Genomic DNA, 23,024 nt, shown 5'->3' with positions numbered 1-23,024 from the left:
ACTTGGTCTGAATGATTACATGTCATAGGGGTAATAATTTGACTACTGAGCCAATGGGCAGTTCTTAGCAGTTCATTATATTATCACTACAGGAAGGCTTACAATGAACAGTAAGACCTACCTTTAAATAACACCATCCACAATAGGTGATGGTCCCCCAAATCCCACGCTACACAGGTCATAGAGCATGCCAAAGAACATGCCTCCCATATAAGTACATATACTATTCCAGCCTATTATTTTTAATAGTCCGTGTTGTTTCTGTAAAGCAGATCTCTGAATGTTGTTAACAGCAAGATGGCCATCCCCAAGGTGCAAGCAAGATGGCCTTCCCCACAAATATTCACTAAAAATATTTTTTTAAAAATTAAAAGGAGAAGATATATATATATCAATGTCTGGTTTTAATTAAGAAAATAAATATAGATGCATTCACTTTAAATTAATTTATGACTATGCTGCATTTATTTCTACAAGCTAGTTTGTCGAATTTACCAACAAGACAAAATTACATTTTACTACTATGAGAGAACGCTATGCAAATCCATCAGTATCATATAAAGACCTCTTTCTGATGTGCACATCCTACCTGTTTAACTGTCCAGAATATAGATGTAACACCTTGATACTCTACCCATGGTTTTACTGAACAAAACTTGTTCCCCACGTCTTAATTCTTTGTAACTATTGCACAGTGCCAAACAGCATTTACAGTATACCAGGGGCGTCCAACTTAGTTGTCCAGACAAGATGGGAATTGTATTTCGGCAGCAGCTGGAGGGCCGCAGTTGGACACTAATATCCACTAAGCAGCTCATAAAAGAAACTACCTGCAGAAAACAATCTGTGGCTGGCTGCTTTCTCCATCCTAACATGCATTTTTGCGAATGCTTCACTAAAATGTATTATGCAAATGCCGACTAAGCTTTTTCTTAATGAAAATGATTAAAGTGTTTATATAATTTGTAATGGTTGTAATAATGTTTATTTGATTTATGGGTTACATTTGCTTTATTAGTAGTGTGATAAAACATGCTATGCAGCCCTAGCCTGTGTAGTCAGAAGATCCTAGACTAATCTAAGGCTACGTTCACATCAGCGTTTGACCATCCGGAACCATTCCGTCTACCTTTTCCGTTTTGGAGTAAGCAAAACGGAAACTGTCGGATCTGTTAAAATCCCCATAAATTCCCATGATATTTTAGTGTGCTCCGTTTGCCCTAATTGTGCTCCGTTTGCATGCAATCCGTTCAAGAGACGTTTTTTTGAACGGAAGAAAAAATAGTGTTTGCAGTATTTTTCTTTCCGCTTAAAAAAACGGATCACGAACGGAAAGTGCACTTCCGTTTTTTTTTTTACATTGTAGTCAATGAGGACGGATCTAAAACGGAAGGTATTTCCGTTCACATCCGTTTTTTTTCATCCGTTTTTGCACTGAGCATGCGCAGAAGCAGCAAGAAACCAAAGAAGAAAAATAAATGGATAGAAAAACGGATGCTGACTGATGCAAACGGATGCAAACTGATGTACAAAAGTCAGTTTTTTTAATCCAAAATACAAACGGACCATTAAAAAAAACATTTTGCAATCAGTTTGCATCAGTCTGCTCATCAGTTTATGCTCATCCGTTTAATTAATATGGACGGATCCGTTAGAAACAAAGAAAAACGCTAGTGTGGCTGAGCCCTAAGCGATACATCATGCAATGAAGATATAAAAGTGCAGTATGCTGTGCCTGATGCTCTATATTGGTCAGGTTCGTACCGACACATACATTTCAGGGTTAAAGGAACACATTTTCAATTGTAAAATGTATTGGGGGAAAAAATGTTGTCCTCAGGACCCATCAGTGGAACACTTGGGGTGTTATTCCCACCAGAACCACAATTGTATGGTTGGCACTCCTTGACACTGTATTATTACTTTTTGTTGGGCTTTGAATTGGTAATTGTCAGTATATAACCATCTGTGGTGAGGGTCCGGTTTTGTGGGTTATCCTGATAGTAACATTCGCCAATGATGGCAAACATCTGACATGTTTCTAGATTTTATTACAAGGACTACACTGTGTTCGCCCCTTACCAGCTACCTGTAATTCAAATCCGAGCTGTATGTAGGAGAAAAAGAAATGAAACCACCCAGCTGTCACATCATTCTCCTCTGTACAATGCTGCAGGCAATTAGACATTTATAGGCTAGCATAGGATAAACTATCTATGAGATGGAGAGGTAACACCAAGCTATGAGACTAACAAGGAATGTATTACGTATGGTTGAAACCATCCTTAAAAATCAATAGCCAAGAAGATGAAAAATAAGGGAAAACACGTTTAAACACAGTCTTCTATTAGGATCATTTGGCTGCAATCTATTCCTTACTCATGGGGAGTCCTAACTCCTTGAATATTATATACCTGTTTAACTAGAATTAAGTAAGGAATCATAAAATTAAATAAGGCCCCTTTCACGCATACGTTTATTCTGCCCATTCATTTCTGTAGACCCATACACACACCCGTAGGTGTTACGGGTTCATGTTGGGACCATGATCTGCGTCGCAAAAAAATTGTCATGCAGAAAGACCCTGCCACAACCCATCTTCAATGTCCTTACTAAGGAAAGGAGGTTGTTTACCAAAATCTTGTGATACATGGGCCCATCCATGACCCTTTTAATATGGTGCAGTCCGTCTGTCCCCTTTACAAAAAAGTATGATGTTTCCACCCCCATGCTTCACAGTTTGGACTGTGTTATTGGGGTTGTACTCATTCTTCTTCCTACAAACACGACGAGTGGAGTTGATACCAAAAAGTTCTATTTTGTTCTATTCTCAGCTGACCACATGACCTTCTTCAGTGCCTCCTTTGGATCATCCAGATGGTCACTGGTGAACTTGCCTGGCATACGGGCATGGACATGTGCTGGCATGAGCAGGGGGACCTTGCGAGCCCTGCAGGATTCTAATCCATTAGGAGTTAGTAGTTTCTGCTGTTTTACTGCTGCATGAGCTGTTCTGAAAAAGGGGGGATAGATAGATATAATTCAAAAGAAGTCGTAGCACTCACAAAACGTAGAACCTCAAAATCGGTGGTTTATTATCCCATGTGGAGGTGGATACAGCAACGTTTCTGCTCGCACAAAGCGAGCTGTTTTCAAGCAATACGCATCATGTGAGCAGAAACGTTGCTGTATCTACCTCCACATGGGATAATAAACCACTTATTTGAACTTATACGTTTTGTTAGTGCTAAGGCTTCTTTTGAAGTATATATTAGCTACACATCTGGCTCCCTGGTGTGGCCGTCTAGCACCCTGTTCACACCACGAGTGCTGTGACTGTTTGTTTAAAGAGATAGATAAATAGATGAAGATACATGAAGTCTGGAGATATGGGATAAAAGTACAGATCATGGGGTAACACGTTTTTCTGACATCAAATGGGTTCTATGTTTTGCCATAGTAATGTTAACATATAGATTACATTTAGACTTGTAACGTTACTCCTAGGATGTGGAAATTCAATGTCGTAACAGTCTTAGTGATGGCACTATTAAACATGGCTTAATAGTTGTTGGTTCTATGAACAGACACTGTAAGGAAAGGGACAGGGAAACACAAGGACAGGTGAGCCCTGACATTGGCAACCGGCCCGTCTGTCTGTCCCTACCTACTTGCCTCAGATGCCCTAAACACCAAATGGACAACTGGACAACAGTCCCTGATCTTTCCAAAGGTGCTGCACAGAACAAAAGAAGACAGACAAACCCAATGGGAGCGTTGTAAGAAATCAAGATCAATAACAACCAAGCAGTGCAGTACAAAAACGTGTCTAAAGGGGTAGTCGAAGTCAGATAACCAGAATATAATGCAGGAAATTGCTGAGTCAAGATAAACTAGTAAACTAGGCACTATCGCAGGCAAGGTACATGAGAAAAGTGAGGATACTTATGGAGCCTGGAGTCCCAGCACCTGGCATGATTGGGGCTGAAGCTCCAGGTCCTGCCCAGACATCGATAGCTGACTGGTGTGTCAGCTGTCAGTCAACAGTCAGTGAACACACCATACCTATGCTGATCGGCCAGGTAGTGAAACCCTAGCCACTGCTTGAACAAGGAACAGCAAAGCATGAGTAGCAGTGTGGCTGCTATGGACGCTATTGTCGCGTCCCTAGCAACCAGCCCAAACAGTTACTATGGACACTGTCATTGTCTCCAGAAGTCCGTCCGCATGCTCCGGCGGAGCCAGGAGCCAATTGCGCGGCCCGGGCCCTGACAGATTCACTCCATACCAAATACAGATTACTGCCCAAACGTCCATGAAAAAGGTGGTCCGCTTTACAAAAGATGGCCAACATACACAATCTAAGGGGGAGCTACAAATGTGTTGCAGAAAATGTGGCCTAGTTGAGGAGGGGTTAAGGTGGGCTTCTAAAAGACGTGGCCTTTTGGAGAGGTTTTACATACAGAGTGATTCACTATCTAGTCCTATTCCTGTAATAAAACACAGGGAACAAAACTGGAATTTGTGTTCATTGCCTCAGGGAGATTGTTACAGAAAAGCGGCAATGTAAAAGGCAAAAGAAACAGACCCCAGTACGATAAACAGATTCTTTAAATGTCACGGGTTGGTAATCAGCTGAATGAGAGGGAACGTGTGCTTGTAACTGAAAAATAAGATATTCGGAGTTCATGTATCCCAGTGATATCAAGGCAGGGCTCTCCATTCAGTTCAACCTATGAAGCCATAATATGTCGGTGTGCATAGTCCCTTAAACTGAGTCAAGCAGTTCAAGCCATTATATGATATTTATATTAAACACAAAAATGTAGGTGGTAGACAGACCCTTTTACACAAAGCGATTTTTAAGACAGTGATTCAATACAGGGATCTGATAAACATTTCTATTGCTATGATTTTCCTACCAGCATAGAAATGCATCCTTGAGCGTTAGGCGCTAGGCAAAAAAAAAATCATAAATTTAGGTGTCAAGACAAGTAACATTTACACACCCTGTACCAATAATAATGATTTATATGACAGCACGATCAAAGAGAGTCAACAGGTTATAGTGATTTCCTACCTTCACAATGACCAACTATCTTTAGGATCAGAGCTGTGTAGATAACAGCATCCGCATTGGCTACCAAGAGGAGCCTCAGAGAATGAATGAGAGTAGCATAGGTGGCTTATTATTGAGTTGGGGCAAAACAGTTCTATGAAATACACAGAAATAACCCAATGTTTTACTTTCATAAAGGCATAAAGTAATAAAGTATAAAACGTTTATAAAATTATAACTCTTGTCTTGATGGTCATTAACCAACAACCAACCAAAGTAAAAATTGAAGAAGTCCAACAGGGGGCAAAAAAAAAAAATCACTACAGGCAGGGGATGGGGGGAAAATAAAAAAGCCAATATGCTTACCGCCCCCCGAGTCTGTGCTGTGCTGCATCACAGAGCTCACGGACCCCGCCGGCTTTTATCTTCTCCCGGATTCTGGGTATGTCACGACCCACGACATCACAGATGGCTGGGATTTAGCCCACTCAGCCAATCAGTGACTGCAGCGGCATCCTGATGAGCGGGGCATCCATCAGCCAGGTTGTGACGTAGCCAGAGGGGAGTTCAGAAGACAGTCGGCGGGGTCTAGGAGGGCACCGGGACAGGTGACTATAACTTCTTTTGTATTTTTCCCCCACCGCCTGCCCAAAATGATTTTTTCCCCCCGCCAGACTTCTCCTTTAACTACCTTTAAATTCCTATTTATTAATCCTACCATATGGCTTTATTTAACTAAACCCCAAATTTAGTCCCACTAATACCTTAACCAGAAAAAGAAACTTCCTGCCAAATAGTATGCAAATTCACAATTTAGCATCTTTCTAATAAATTCCCATTTTCTTCTTCTTTTACTCTATGTGGTGGCAAGAAAAAATCCTACTGGTATCTAGAAGCCATCAGGAAACACTCGCAGTTATTATGTATCCTTACCTTGAGTGCACAAGGGTTGACTGTTCTGAATGCTTTAATTGTCTCTATAATACCCGAGAATCTACTTTAAATATGCAACAGCAATGTTTTTGCAAGTGTATTTCACTTTTAAAACACATAACTATTGGGGTTTTTTTGTTGTTTTTGGGGGGGTTTTAACATCAAGTAATGCATAAAGAATTGTTTCTAATGATACATGAATATATCAAATTACAGGATAATGAGTTACAGGAAGTTCAGAATACATTAGAAAATGAAAAAGGACAGACACACAAGTCATAACATTTCCATCTGCTGCATAATAGTACAGATAAAGAAAAATAATGGGTTTCCCAGGAAACCACAAAACAGTCGATGGAACGGGAATATATTACAGTGAGTCAGATAAATAATCCCATTTACCTCCTGTCCTAATTCTTGTTTTTCTGTTGTGCACAATAACTGGTTTTCAGAATGATATCAGATCCATACCATTAACAAATGCACTGTGAGAAAATGCCGATCAATCTTACATTTAACTCTTCATACTCGGGGTCCATCAAGATCCCAGTAAGAATAAACACGTGAATTTACAATTAGGTTTTTTTACTATTATTTCTATTTTTATTTGTTATGTTTGTGTGTTTGGATTTGTATGGGGGATTCTGTAATTATAGTAGCTACATTTAAAAATAGTCTGACAAACAAGAAAAAAATAGACCCTAATCCCATCTACGTATGGGTGCATCTAAAAAGCTAAACGTGTCTTGTATGCATTCCAAAAAGCATAAAAAAAACAATAAATTTTATGTGCATAGCTCTCAATGTCATTCCTTTTGTCAGAACGTCTACAACAAAGGTGGCTCATCTATTGTCCTGCAAGCCTGGAATGACCTACAAGGCAAATAATAGAAATGCCTTGAATATATTTCAGGCTGGGAAGAATAATGACACTTCGTGTACAATAATGAGGTAATCGGGGGATATAACATAAACATTTGTAATGAACCTTTGCATATTGACAGGACACAATTTGCAGCCTATGCAACAGTTGCATTTCTGGTGCCTAAAGCAGTTATTGCTTCCCTTTACCCCCCAGCCACGAAGCAAAGTATCTGCTGCTGAATCACAACATGGTCCCTGCTTGAAATCAAATCCAAAAAAAAGGCTTTCTGGCTTTTCATGGAGTATAGTTGGCACACAGATCACATCACTGCTGAACTAATTGATGGCAACGACGGAAGACAACAAAACCTTTAGTTAATCCATTACAGAAGTCACAATATCATGCTGGCTGGATCTTAATAAATGCTCATGCCAGCTGCTAAAGCACTTACAAAAAGGCTCGATGTCACCTAATAACAAATAACATCAGCTATTAAAGGGTCTTTTACTGACTGAACCCCATAAGACATGAAAGCCAGACATGAAGTACTGGTGTCTGTACATTGATAGTTCTAAACCACCCCCATTTTCTGAAAATAATTGTATTTAAGGGGTCTTCCTATCACCTAAACTTTGGTTAGGTGATAGGGAATGCAGAAGAAAGTAATTTTGCATATGCTTTGCATTAGCAAAATAGATTTCTTCAGAAGTTTGGCCCCTTTCTCTCCCTGTATAGTTGTCAGCTCGTTGCCTAGATTCCCAACCACCTCTCTCCGCTCTGAGAGTAGTGGCCGGGCTGTGACACACTCGGGACTGTTGGATCTTTAGGAGCTGTAAGTACGTACTTTCACTCCCTTTAGTGAATGTGAGTATAAATATGTACTCACTTCTTACATGTGTAACATCAGTAGGAGACAAGGCAATGCCGAGCTGATTCAGCTCAGCACCGCTGCGTCACCGCTCCCCCCCCCCCCCCTGGGCAGCCATATTGCCTGACTGCGTGGTCAGCTTTGTTACCATTATTTAGACAGAGAGATACTTTAGAACAGCCACGTCTGGAGCTGACTCGCTGAATTCTATCAAGTTCCTAGGCATGCTCTAGGACCTGGTGAGATAACCATGTGCAGGGACGGAGAGGTGGTGACATAAATGGTGAATCCTATATCATTTCTACAGGTGTCCTCATTCATTACAATCCTATGAAAAGGGATCTCTCCAGGGCCGGAAGAGACAGGTATTATTTGACTTAGTGGCCAGAATAAAAACCTCTTAAAAGGGCAACTCCAGCAAAAAAAAAATCTTTCAAAACAACTGGTGTCAGAAAATGCCAGAGATTTTTAATTTAATTCTATTAATAAATCTCAAGTCTTACAGTAGTTATCAGCAGCTGTCTGTCCTACATATCTATGTCTATGTCTATGACATACAGCAGCTGAGATTTTACAAGTACAAATAAAAGTAAATTACAAATCTCTGGCACTTTCTGACACCAGTTGATTTGAAAAAAAAAACAAAAAAACATGTAGCTGGAGTTGCCCTTTGACTATGTTTTACTGTAAAACAGATATTCTGACAAAACAGAGTTCGAACAATGTCTCACAGCCAGTGTTAATGTGTCTGTGTCTGTCCATTGGGCAGCTTCCCTTCATCTTCCCCCACTCGCTTGTGTATCATGGGGCCTGTCAATCATAGAGACCTCAGAGGAGAGAAGGGGGGGGGGGGATAGATGAAAGATTCCCAGTGGCCCCTTCTCCCCGAGACCAGCAAATAACACTAGCTGCGATCTTGTGTTAGGGCAGTATGCAATTCTCTTTAAGATTAATGTTTTATAAAGTTTCAGAAAGACTGCACTGTTTTAACCATCACACAGCAAAATGAGAAGTATGCTGATCACACTTTAATGCACTCATCCAATCTCATAACTACAGCAAACACACTTGAGGAATATAACCTACAAGTTTGTTTATATATGAAATTGCTATTAATAATGGAGCCAGAAGAATCAAGAGCAATATCTTAATGAAGGATGCTATAGGATAAGAGTATAATTGTGGCTAATGACAGCGGTTAGCGCTGCACGTGGGTGTTCTCAGTAGTCACTGACTGCAGCTGCTGCTGCTGGAGAGAATGCACAGGGGTTTGCTTCACAACACTTATGCCCTAAAGAAACACACTGAAAAGTGAGATCTGTGGGAGTAATTCTGTGTACAGCATCCAGATGCATTCAGCCATGTTTGCTGGTTTAGTCATGTTAATACACTTATATAAACCTTTTGTTAAAGGCAATGTCACAATTTTTTTTTTTTAAGGAAAACAACAGGTGTTGGGATCGCAATCCATTCTGCAATATACCTGCTTTGTTTTTGTTTTGTTTTTTTATCAGCACTATACATACAGCTAAACTGTGGTCCATGCCCTCTCTATGCCAACATTTGGTCTTTTCTTTTCAAAAAAAGAGACCAAACACAGGAAGTCCCAGTCCTTTGTGCGCTCTCACAAGGAAGACACCTGTTCATCATGCAGGCTGTGTATCAGCTTAGGGCTAATTATATAATTAATTTTCGCTAATTATATTATCAACTATGCATGCTTACCAGGAGACAATGCTCAGTATAATGTCACTGTGTGGTTACAGAGCATTTGGTGCTATGTGACAGGAGAGCTGACCACACAATGTGAGGACCCCCAGGATTCTTTTTTTTTTTTTGAGGCAGTAATGACTTCAGTAGAAAGGAGTCATACATTTGTAGTTAGCCATATTGCCCTAATTCTTTTGGATCTATGAAAACTATGTCATTGGCTTAAAAAAGTGAAGGAGAAACCTGCCAAAATGCTGTGAGTGAACTCCCCAAAAGTGAGACAACTCTTTTAAAATTTTCCTGCTAGAATGAAATGTAGTATTAACTGGCCATCCAAGTAATACAAGGATGACTGGAGTCCAGACCAGGAGACCTCTCTCTTAAAGGGGTTTTCTGATTAAAACTTACTTGTCTCCTATTCACAAAATAGGGGACAAGTAAGAGATTTCGGGGGTTTGACCTCTGTGCCCCCTGGGAACCTCCAGATTGCCCCCTACTCCTTTGTTTTCAATACAGTTAGCAGGAGCTGTATGGGGTCTATGGGGCCTGCGAAAAGAGCCAAGTGCTGTACTCTGCTCTCTCTCTCTGGCAGCTTCATAGAGAATAAATAGAGCCACGGGTCAGCTGTATTCAGAAGAAAGGAGCAGGGGGCCAAACTAGAGATAACGGGGGGTATAGAGGTCGGACCCCCCCCCCCCCCCTCCCCACAATCTCTCATTTGTCCCATAAACTGAAGATAGGGGACAAGTACGTTTTACCGTATTGCAGCGGATTTTTAGCAGATTTGCAGCTGATTTAATCTAAATAACTGAACACAGCATCAAATCTGCACCATCAAATCTGCTGCGGATCTGCTGCAGATCCGTTGTGTGTGAAGACACCGTAAAGGAAATGTGTTGCCTAAATTTGTCTTTACTCGCTAGATCCCGATACTGAAACAAGTTTTTTTTTGTTATGATTGTAATTTTAGTTTAATTTTAGTACATTATTACTCCTGGACTCTAGACCCTATTCTTTGTATGGGACACATTTGTAGGCATGCTCTGTGACATGTGCAAAAGTCATTCCTCAAGGAGGGGGGGAGGCTGATAATGTGAACATTATCTATTGTATTTGGTGTCACCTTTGCCATAATTCTGTTGAGGCCACTTTCATGTAAATCTCGACTTATCATTACAGAGAGAAATGGAAGCCTCACTGGGACATAATACTACGTATAATAATACAGTGACTACAATGCCAACTACATTGGGGTGGGCTAAGGATATGAACAATAGTACTCCAGACTGGTGGGGTGCCAAAATCTGGCACCTGTGCCGATACGCTGTTCGGCAGGGCAATATGCACTGAATGAAGTTATCCCTGTTCAATGAGTAGCAGTGGTAATGTGCAACTGCAGCTCAGGTTCTATATATTTGAACGGGAGCTGAGCTGCAGTTGCGTATCACCACCAATACATGATGAATGGAAACTCCATTCACTGTGTACTGCACACTGGACAGCAGATCGGAGTGGGTACTGGGTGTGGACACCCCACTGATCAGTTATTGATGTGGATTGTTACCTGTAGATAACACATCAGTAAATTGTGCCCAGAATACTCCTTTAACTTTTTCTTATAGATCTGTAAGGAGACAATGCAAAGTGATACTTGCATTATAGCAACACTATAATATTAGTCCAGGGGTGTGGTGACAGCTGGGAGATGTGTCTGCAAATAGTAAAAGTAGTTTTTCTTAGAAGCTGTGATGGGTGACTCAAAGCAAACTTTATGTCACCGAGGGAAGAGAAATTACAGAGATTAGAAGAGAGTAAACACTCTGCTAGTCATCAGTGTGGCAAGCTGTTATCTGCAGAAAACTTCTTCCCCCAATATATAAGGAGGAATAATAAGGAGCACAGGAGGTTACTTACATCTACATGCACTATAGTTGTGGTTTCTCTTTATAATGGAATCCATTGTGCAGCGCCAGATCCATCATACAGTGATGCCAATGACCGGGTAGTCAGAATATATGTCAGGGCCCCAACAAAATGCCAATATCCAAACCAAGCAAAGCGGATTCACGCCAGGAGAGCAACACCAGCCAGAGCGATAAGCAACAGGGGGTCAAATAATCTATGATGGATTCCAGCAAGACAAGCAAGAAATAATGAAATCTACACAAACACCATGTATTATATAACAAAAAATAATCAGCAGAGGGACAAATCTGATCAAAACAGAGAGGAAGGCTCACAAGACTAGTTGTAATAACCCAGGCCCTGACTGGTGCAATAATCGAGAGCCTTGGTGGGGAGGGGGAAGGGGGCAATCAGCTGGACCCGTCGAATGGTTGTTTGCCAAAGTTGTGTGATTGGCCAAAGAGCTGTGCACAATGTAAAGACCAGCACCACTAATACGGCCTGTGCAGCACCACGGGAACACTAACAGATCTGTATGTTGCACCTAAATCTGCCAAAATCTGTGACTTTTTCCTGAAGTATGTCCTGCTCGTTTGTTCAGCAGGAAAAAAAAAGGGGGGAGGGGGTGTCGTCAAGAGTCCGTAGACATTTTAATGGAAATAAATCAGTTGCCCAATCAAATTCTAGATGATACTATGGATGGTGTCTTTAATGTAAGGACGAACCCTTCAAATCCCAAAATGGAGGCTACAATGTCCTTAAAAAGGGCTCATCTTACAAGGACAGTCCTTTTTTTTTCTTCAGGAGAATGTCACCTAGAAACAACTGATGGATCGGAATGTAAAACAAACTGCATAACGGAACTTTTTCAGAATATAAATGTCTATGCACGAGGCCGGCCTTAGTTATTTGTGACCAGTGCAGTCAAGAAATTACCTAGCGGGCGCCACAGATATCGAAGAACTAAGAGCCTAAGAGACAGTCACCTGCTAAGGTGGGAGTCTTATCCCTAGGGAAGATGTAGTCTGCAGGACAAACTGTCTAGTCTCATGTCTGCACACCTCAAAACATGGTCCTGCAAAGCAAACCATTGTGAAAGCGACTCTGTACCCACAATATGACCCCCCCCCCCTAACCACTTGTACCTTCGGATAGCTGCTTTTAATCCAAGATCTGTCCTGGGGTCCGTTCGGCAGGTGATGCAGTTATTGTCCTAAAAAACAACTTTTAAACTTGCAGCCCTGTGTCAAACTGGCCAGGCCTAGAGTATCTGTGCATTAGGCTGGCACAACCTCTCCATCCTTTCTCCCCACCCTCTTCATCATTAGGAATGCTCCAGGCAGATTGCCTCCTATTCATCACCTGTGTCAGCACGGCACATGGGCTGGATCGTTAAGGCACCTGCGCAAAGTTCACTGCAAAGAAATAGGAAAAATCCTGCCAGTGGCATTCCTAATGATGAGGAGGGTGGGGAGAAAGGATTGAGAGGTTGTGCCAGCCTAATGCACAGACACTCTAGGCCACGCCAATTTGACACAGTCTGCAAGTTTAAAAGATGTTTTTTAGGACAATAACTGTATCACCTGCCGAACGGACCCCAGGACAGATCTTGGATTAAAAGCAGCTATCTGAAGGTAAAGGTGGTTTGGGGGGGACAGATTGTGGGTACAGAGTCGCTTTAAAGACTAGATTCTAGGTTACATCACAGCCAGGCACATCTCTTTGTAGAAACCTATTTCTAAATATAAAATTGTCATCACTTTTCTCATTCTGTTTAAAGAAACCTGTAGGAAACAATTGCTTTGAAATGTGTATTTTAGTCATATTACATTGCAGCCTGGCCACTCCATTGTGCTATTCTGGCAGAGCTTCTCTATGGCCGAAGGCAATACAATAAGGGGGAGAATCTGGATCACAGCTCGGATTCTACAGCTGACATGGGCGATTCTACAAGGATCTTATACAGAAAGCAGAGAAATCAGCCTTTCTGGGCTTAAAGGGGATTATATCCTGAATTTTAGAAACAAAGCTGCTTCATTCCAAAAACAGTGCTACTTCTGTGCTCAGGTTGTGTGTGGTATTACAGCTCAGCTCAATTCACATCAACTATGCTACAACTACAATACTATACTGTACATAAACCAAGGACAAGTGTGGCACTGGTCCTGGAAGAAAGCAGCTATTTCTTTCTTGTCCTAGAAACCCCTTTAAATGAATCATATTTTAAAGGCAAGACTTCTTCATAGTCTTATTACAACGTACGGATATTATAGAACACGTGTCAAACTGCAGCCCTCCAGCTGTTGCAAAACTACAATTTTCTTCATGCCTGAACGGCTAAAGCTTTGGCTATCCAGGCATGATAAGAATTGTAGTTTTTCAACAGCTGGAGGGCCTGCAAATTTGACGTCCCTGCCATAGACAATGACCCCCCTATATACCCCCCCCCCCCCCCCGTTATGGGTAGATGTCCCCTACATTTCCTCTGCAGCACTTTAAGGTATATATGTGGGGTCAAATGTATTTGAAGGCAAACCTTTGGAAGAACTATTGTCACCACTACCTGTCATTATACTAGGGATAATGAGATAATAATGAAAATGTCATCTACACAGATCACAGCTAAGGCTATTTTCACACTACGTAAAAGTACAGCCGTTGTTGCCATCGGCATCAACGGCCGTACTTTGTACGGTGTGGAACACTGCCTTATCTGCTATGGGATCCCAGCCGGAGCGTATACACATAGTAGGACTATGAAGAAAATGCAAATGCACAAAAAGGTAGCACATCAAGTAAAAAAATCTTTATTTAAATAGCCTTACAGTACACAAAATATATACAAAACAGGAGCAGTCAACCTAGGGAGACAAGCCCTAAATGCCACTCAACATTAACAACACTAAAATGTCATCCTTGGTCCAGCTGGCGCCCCAGAGGGGGTGGCGTGGGTGGGGGGAAACACGGGGAAGGGGGCAATTCACTAACATAACATACATTACAAAGTTGTATAACTTTGTAATGTGTGTTATTTAGTGAATAATTGTTTAGCACCGCACTACCCCTTTAACTAAGGCACATAGGACAGTAGTATTGCACATACAAACCAATGAAACCATTATACTAAAGGGGACACAGGGTCCTTATGGATATAATCATATACAGGAGAATTTTTGCTAAACAAAAAAAAAGTTTCAACTACAGTATCTCATTTATTTGGGGCTTGCAGAAATCCATACACTTGCTGCAGAAACAGCTCCATTGATACAAAACTGATTTTTGGTTGCACAAATTCTCCTGTGTGTGAACATATCCTATTGGTTGGCTTATGTAACTCCTTTTTTCCTCTGTATTGATTATATAATGCTGATCATATTGCTCTGCCCTGAATATTCCCACTTATACCAGTTCCTGAAACCAATTACAATCTAATTTACCTAATCACACAACTGGATCAATAGGATCACAGGAGGCCGTATTCTAATTTCATTATTTTTTTAATGTGGGAGGATTTAGAAAATGTGTTGCGCTCGTTCGTCAGCTGTTCTGGTCATTTTTACCCTCTTTAAAATCATTGGCCTTCGGCCGCACATCGCCCTGTGAAAAGTATGGCCGATGGGTGATTGCAAAAAAGGACGAACAATACAGAGGTCATTTGTGCGGTTCTCCCCATGACTTGATTGAGCTCAAAGGGGTAAGGGGGCTCCAACTTTTTGGAGGGAAAATCTTGTTTCCACTTTTTACCAATATCCTCCTTAAGAATCAGAACTAGACCCAGTGGGCTATCCAATTCAATGCTGTGTGTATACCAAGTATTATCATGCTTTGCGGTTACCATATGATTGTAACTTAGTGCTGCTTGACAGTACTTGTCCTATATACTAGCTACTTACTTCCCATAACAGTGTAAGTGCCAGATCTAGAGCAAGTCTCACGTCAGAAGCAGGGACATATAGCCCAACCTTAGTGTCAGCACTGCCCAATGACTTTATTATATGAAAGAGCCTGTGCACTACTAAGTGGTGAGGGAGGAGAGATCAGCCGCCACTTATCACTGTGAGGGGACGTCATATCTCACAACCTGCAGTGCTTAGAACTGGAACTAACCAGTGCTGAAACACTACAAAGTGACAAGCTACACCAGTAAATTATAGATCTACGAAGATTCGAAGCCCAAGAATGTGAAAGGTGGAGCGTATCAAATATTTAGCAAACCTTTCCACGTAAAGAACATGTATATTTTATGCAGACATAGACTTGTGTGTTTTATAGCCCACTAAATGCCTTTTATGTGCTCCCATACTATGATTGAAAGGGGTCGTCATAAAAAAAAATAATAATTGATCTCAACATACAGGCAGTACCTGCTCAGGCAATCACTGGCCGCACTGCTAAACATTCATAAACATTTACACTTGTCCTATGTAATACATATTTGTACCTGAGAGGTAAGTTCACACATAGCATAGAAATCTCGGCAACAAATCTGCTGCCTGCAAAGACTTTGCGGTTTTCAGCAACTTCAAAGGGGAATGTAAATAGTGCTGAAAAACAGCACTGAAAAAAAGAAGTCATGTGTTACAATTTAAGAGCAGATCTTGGCCCTGAAAAAACGCCTAAAAAAACAGCATAAAAAACACCCTTTAAAAAAAACAAAAAAAACAACAACACATGTAACACGTTTTAAAGACTTTTTTTACAGGGTGTTCATACACAAGGGGGGAGGGGGTTAATAAAACTGCACAGACTGCAAAAAGTCACTAAATTTGTGCACAATTTTTGCTATTCGCAGCATTCACACCATGCACCAATTTATGTCTCTAACATGCTCTAGCAGCTCAAACTGTGAATTTTTGCTCTGTTTTGTCATGTTTTTGTAGTTGGTGAACTCCCATGTGTCTCGCTGACTTCGGCAATAGAAACAAACAAAAAAAACACACAATGTGAACACAACCTAAAACTGATCTGCACTGCATTGTAAATTGCTGACCATCAATTTCAGTAACAGTGCATTGCCACATTGTGGTCACTGCATGCAGCCACAACTACGCCCTCATACAGGCAAGAATAGCAGCACAATGTTGCCGGGATTGATCAGGTACATTGTGCAGCTATTGGTGACCAAAATGCAGGAATGCAATGGGAATCCATCAATTGACCACTTCTTCCTTCTCATAGAAACATGTTGCAAACAAGTAGAGATGGCATCTAATTTCAAGAATAGAAGCAGAATTGCACAGTATGCGGCACAATCTGACCCTGCACCTATACTGAACTGTCAGTAAGACCTGATATACAAGTAAAAGAAGTACAGTGATCCCAAACCTGTGACTCTATAGCAGTAGCAAAGTTATAACTCCCACTATCCTGTGACAGCCATGGCATATGCTAAAGTGTCACTGTTGTTGTGTTTTTTTGTTTTTGTTTAGTTTTTTTGAGAAATCCATAGTCCAGGCGATTTTAAGAAACTTTGTAATTGGGTTTATTAGGCAAATATGCCATTATCTGCATTCAGTACGACTTTTCCCAGGTCCCCCCCCTCCCCCCTCTCTCTCATCCACTGCTCATTATCAGGAAATCTCGGCTGTTTTACATCAGTCGGATCCTGTCTGTGCTATGGAGAGGGGAGGAGGGAGAAGGGGGATAGGTCGGCAGCAGAGAGCAGAGAACAAAGGATTACACAGCAGGGAGCTGCTGAAAGCCGGTATTCAGAGGTCAGAGAGGTCAGTGCCGACTGTCAGAGGAGATAGCCTGGTGATGTAGCTGTAAATTAACTCTTTGTTTTCCTCCTTTGGTGCCTCATCTCCCTCTACCCCTCCCCTCTCCATAGAGAATCATGAAGACAGGGGGGAGAGCTTCAAACTGCTTTTTCATTATAAAAATGCATTTTTCGGCTAATAAACCCAATTACAAAGTTTCTTAAAATCGCCTGTACTACTGATTTCTGCAAAAAAAAATTAAACGACAGTGACACTTAACCCCTAGACGACCCAGGGCATATAGTTACGCCATGGAAGTCTGTCCCCAGACGACCTAGGGCGTAACTGTACGCCCTGGGTGTTTCTCCCGCTATGAAGCGTGCTCCGGAGCGGAGCGCGCTTCACAGCAGGTGGGGGCCGGCTGCAATCAGCAGCCGGGACCTCACCGGCAATGACACGCTGCAGCGATCGCGCTGCCGCGTGTCATTAACTCCTTAAACGCCGCGATCACGGCGCGATCACGGCGCGATCGCGGCGCGACCGCGGCGTTTAAGTGTAAGTGACAGGGGGAGTCCCCTGTCACTTACCGATCGGGACCCCCGCAGTGTGACTGCGGGGGTCCCGATCGGTAAAACGGGCCGCCGGAGGTCTCTCACCTGCCTCAGTGCGGTCCGATCGGCGATCTGCTGCACTAAGCCTGCACAGGCAGGCTCAATGAGCAGAGCGCCCATAACACTGATCAATGCTATGCCTATGGCATAGCATTCATCAGTGTAGAAATCAAACTAATCTATGTAATAGTCCCCCAAAGGGACTTCAAATGTGTAAAAAAAAAAAGTTATAAACACTAACACACTACCCCAAAACCCCTCCCCCAATAAAAGTTGAAATTACCCCCCTTTCCCATTATATAAATAAAACATATAAAAATAAATAAACAAATAAACATATAATATACCGTAGCGTGCGTAATTGTCCGATCTATGAAAATATAACAAGCGTCATTGTGATCGGTAAACGGCGTACACGAAAAGAGGGAAAAAAGTGCGCGGATTACCGATTTTATGTTACATTATATATAAAAAAAAATTAATAAAAAGTGATCAAAACGTCCGATCTTCACACATATGGTATTAATAAAAACTAGAGATCATGGCGGAAAAAATGACACCCCATACAGCCCCGTAGGTGAAAAAATAAAACCGTTATAAGCGTCACAATAGGCCCATTTTATTTATAATTAATTGCCAAAAAAAAGGATTTCATTTAAAAAAAATATATAACATTAGAGAATCTGTGTAACCTGCATATGGTTGTGTTCGGACTGACCTATAGAATAATAGTATCATGTCGCTGTTACCATATAGTGCATTACGTAGACACAGGAACCCCCCAAACGTTACCATATTGCATTCTTTTTTGCGATTTCACCAATTTATATCTTCATAAATAATATATTTGGAATTCCATCATACATGTGATGGTAAAATGAATGACGCCATTACACAGTACAACTATTCCTGTAACAAATAAGCCCTTACATGGCCTTGTAGATAAAAAACTGAAAGTGCTAGAGCTCTTAGAAGGGGAGGAGGGGAAAACGGAAACACTAAGATAAAAATTTGCGCGGTCCACTGGGTCATTTTGGGCCTGGTCCTCAAATGGTTAAAGCTCAATTGTGGAAACATTTCTTAAGATTCAACTGTGACCTAGAACAAGGAACACTAACCTGTGTGGAATGGCAACGCTAAACCTGCCGTGGTGGTGGTATTCTTTTTCAAAAACATTTTTATTAGGGTCTGTCACATAGTAGTACAGGCACTCACCATAAAATCACTCAGAGCAGTAATGGTAGTATTGTTCTAAGAGCCGAAGAGCTATTAAGTCCACAGGTCAATTAAGGTCAACGCAAACTTAACTTGTCACGATTTTCACTAAAATTAGAAAGGTCTTCAAAGCCAAAAGTTTCCTCCTGCAGTAAAATACTGACCAATCTGTCCAAAAGATACCGGACCAATGAAAGGCAGCAATTGTCTGAAGCAGAGATTTTGGTTGGGAGTAAGACAATACGTCTATAGTTCAGGCAAGAACTCTCTCAGGAGGCTTTCTGGTCATTGATCATGTATGCTCGGACCCCCCTTTTTTCAATTAAGGGTTGTCCAACCATCAACCTCCTAGCTATAGCTGCCCGTACACCGGGGATGTGGAACCTTCCGCCCTGTAGCTGTGGCAAAACTACAATTTCCATCAAGCCTGGACAAAGTAATAGTTACCAACAACTATCTCTTCTGATCTGATCTGCCCGTACATATGACTGTTTGGCACAACCCAAGGTGTTCCCAATGAAGAAGGAAAGAGTAAGCTGCTGCCATGTAAATAAAAGGATCCAGCAGATGAAATCAAGCACATCCCATCCTTCTTCCCCCTGACATCATATACATATTAGACAGTCAGTCCCAGTGAAGATAGGGGGGGGTTGCTGACTTTTGACTAAACTTTATGGGGACCTTTAAGGTGGCCATACACATTACCTTCCAGCTGAACATTTGTTTCAGCAAAAGCTATCTCTCCCGCTTCCTGCAAACACATGAATGCTAGGCTTGGTTGAGCATTTATATGTTCTGACTGGAGAGAGAGTCGCTGCCAGACCCCTATGGTAGGGATTTATTTCCCCTAAAAACAAAAGGACCAGGTAGTCAAAATCCAACACGCCAACCCTTCTCTCCACTAACAGCATCTATCAGGGGAGAATCGGGAAGCTACCACACACATTACATGGCCGGCCAGACATGCTGAAATCGGCCCAGGAATCAGGTGACAACAATAAAGGACATTTATGGCAAGTTGTCCTAACACACAGACCGCCATAAAACTGCCCATGTTTACAAATGGGTTCTCCGTATTATTCAGGGGGATGTAGTACAACTCAGGGTGGAGACGTGAAAGTATCATGTCATGGGAAAGGAACTGGGAGAAAAACATGTGGAAAAAGTTTTGCTGGGATGATGCACTTGGGAAGGAGGAATCCTCTATTCGAGTATCACATCGGCAGTTTTGTGTTGGCAAAGACTTCAGAGGAGAAGGATTTAGGGGTAGTGATTTCTGACAGCCTTAAAATGAGTCACCAGTGTAACCAGGCAGTGGGGAAAGCAAATTGTATGCTAGGCTGTATATATACATATAATGGTATGCTGGGCTGTATATATATAATCTTATGCTGGGCTGTATATATATAATGGTATGCTGGGCTGTATATATATAATGGTATGCTGGGCTGTATATATAATGGTATGCTGGGCTGTATATATATATATATATATATATATATATAATTGTATGCTGCACTGTGTATATTTAATGGTATGCTGGGCTGTATATATATAATAGTATGCTGGGCTATATATATATATATATATATATATAATGGTATGCTGGGCTGTATATATATAATAGTATGCTGGGCTATATATATATATATATATATATATATATATATATAATGGTATGCTGGGCTGTATATATATATAATAGTATGCTGGGCTATATATATATATATATATATATATATATATATATATATATAATGGTATGCTGGGCTGTATATATATAATAGTATGCTGGGCTATATATATATATATATAATGGTATGCTGGGCTGTATATATAATGGTATGCTGGGCTGTATATATAATGGTATGCTGGGCTGTATATATAATGGTATGCTGGGCTGTATAGCTAGAGGTATAACCAGTAGGAATAAGGAGATTGTGATCCTGCTGTACAGAGCTCTGATAAGACCACATCTGCAATACTGTGTCCAGTTCTAGAGACTTCACCTTAAAAATGACATTGATAAAATAGAACGGGTCCAAAGACGGACTACAAAAATGGTGGAGGGTGAGAGGCATAAACCATATCAGGAAAGACTTAAGGATTTGAATCTGTATAGTCTGGAGGAAAGAAGGGAAAGGGGGGACATGATTGGAACCTTTAAGTATGTTAAAGGACTAAATAAGGTTCAGGAGGGAAGTGTTTTTTTTTAGTTAAAAAAAAAAAACTAAACTCAAGCACAAGAGGTCACAGTGAGAGGTTAGTTGGGGGAAAGATGAGAAGAAACGGGAGAAAATATTACTTTACTGAAAGTGTAGTTGATGTTTGGAATAAACTTCCAGCAGAGGTGGTTGTAAATCTACAATAACAGAATGTAAACCTATATCTATCCTAAGAGAATAGGAAGGGAAATACTAATAGGGCAAACTAGATGGACCCAGTGGTCTTTCTCTGCCGACAATCTTCTATGTTTCTATGAGATTTGATCCCAGGTCTCGGACAGGCTGTGCCATCTGTGCCATAGTACAGTATAACAGTCTTTTATTGGATACAACCTAACTACTAGATGCCAGGGATATAATATCACCCAGTACCTGAGGGGTATAGTATATCCTCACTAGATACCAGGGAGCCTATTATTTCCCATGTAGCTACTGTGCCAGCTGGGTATCAGGGTTATGGCATGTGTGGGCACAGGCAGGGTTATATGTCTGACCCCTCACATTGCAGCCTGGCACCCCGGAGATGCCACCCTCCTTTGTCAGATGAGAGGAGGGGGGGTGGCGCCTGGCACACGGTTCACGTGTAGGGAATACGGATGTAAATATACGGCAGGCTGCCCGCCCAGAGCGGAGGATGCCCGGCTACACACAACTTTCCCCGCGCGTCCTGGCACACATCGCCGCATAAAGTTGCCCCCGGTCGCCGCCGCTGTAACTTTCCCTCCCGGTCTCGTACCTGGATGCTGCAGGAGATCTCGGTGTCGTCCAGCAGGCGCACGGTGCAGCGCATCTCCACGTTCAGGGACCTCATACTGGGAGTCCTGAGGCGGATCATCCTCCTGGCCCCCGGGTGCCGCTCCCGCTGCTGCCGCTGCTGCTGCTGCTGCTGCTGCTCGGTGCACTGGCAGCCGAACATGCACCTCGGCTGGAGACAGCACAACAAGGGGCGAAGGCTGCTAGCAGGAGCGCAGGAGCAGCATCCCTCGTCTCTCCTCCTCCTGCCCCCTCCCTCCCCCCAGAGATGGGCCGTGGAGGGGTCTGGGAGCGGAGCCCGGGGATGCTGCTGCTGCTGCTGCTGAGGGGACAGGCTGCGGGGAGCTCCCGGGATGGCGGGGCTGCTGCGGCTGAGGCGGCGGTAGCTGCGGGGCTGGGGGTGCTGCTGCGGCGGCGGCGGTGAGAGCGAGGCTGCGGCTGCGGTGAGGAGCGTCACCTCCTCAGCTCTGAGGGAGTCCGCACTGGTGTCTGCGAGGAGGAGGCGGCGGGCAGTGCTGCCCTATGGAGCGCCCACACCGGGAGCTCTGCCGCCTCCTAGGTCACACCGTGCCCGGACCCGTGTGCCCGCAGGGAGGGACCGGCCTGCCCAACACCCGGCTACAGGCGGGCATAACACGGCCGCATGTGCCAGTATTACTCAGAGGGGATAATAAAAGTAGATGTCACCTGATGTATACTGGGAGCACTGGGATCTCCTACATCTAATAAGGGGACACACTAGGAACTATACAGTGTCCTATATACTGGTCCCATATATTACAAATACTGGTCCCATATATTACAAATACTGGTCCCATATATTACAAATACTGGTCCCATATATTACAAATACTGGTCCCATATATTACAAATACTGGTCCTATATATTACAAATACTGGTCCCATATATTACAAATACTGGTCCCATATATTACAAATACTGGTCCCATATATTATATATTACAAATACTGGTCCTATATATTACAAATACTGGTCCCATATATTATATATTACAAATACTGGTCCCATATATTACAAATACTGGTCCTATATATTACAAATACTGGTCCCATATATTACAAATACTGGTCCCATATATTATATATTACAAATACTGGTCCTATATATTATATATTACAAATACTGGTCCTATATATTACAAATACTGGTTCTATATATT

General features: G+C 42.1%; 1 protein-coding gene across 2 annotated transcripts in view; it reads right to left on the bottom strand.

Moving 5' to 3' along the window:
- Positions 1-22,410, bottom strand: part of FRMD3 (FERM domain containing 3) — a 115,182-nt gene extending 92,772 nt beyond the window's left edge. For both annotated transcript variants that reach the window (XM_069961789.1, XM_069961791.1), the window contains exon 1: positions 21,827-22,410. In XM_069961789.1, the coding sequence (XP_069817890.1) occupies positions 21,827-22,006 (180 nt within the window). In that variant the 5' untranslated portion in view covers positions 22,007-22,410. The remainder of the gene's footprint in view (positions 1-21,826) is intronic.
- Between the last annotated feature and the right edge of the window lie 614 nt (positions 22,411-23,024).

The sequence above is a fragment of the Dendropsophus ebraccatus genome, chromosome 3 (assembly GCF_027789765.1).
Source record: "Dendropsophus ebraccatus isolate aDenEbr1 chromosome 3, aDenEbr1.pat, whole genome shotgun sequence".
Lineage (NCBI taxonomy): Eukaryota > Metazoa > Chordata > Amphibia > Anura > Hylidae > Dendropsophus > Dendropsophus ebraccatus.
This window is presented reverse-complemented; position numbering and strand designations above follow the sequence as displayed.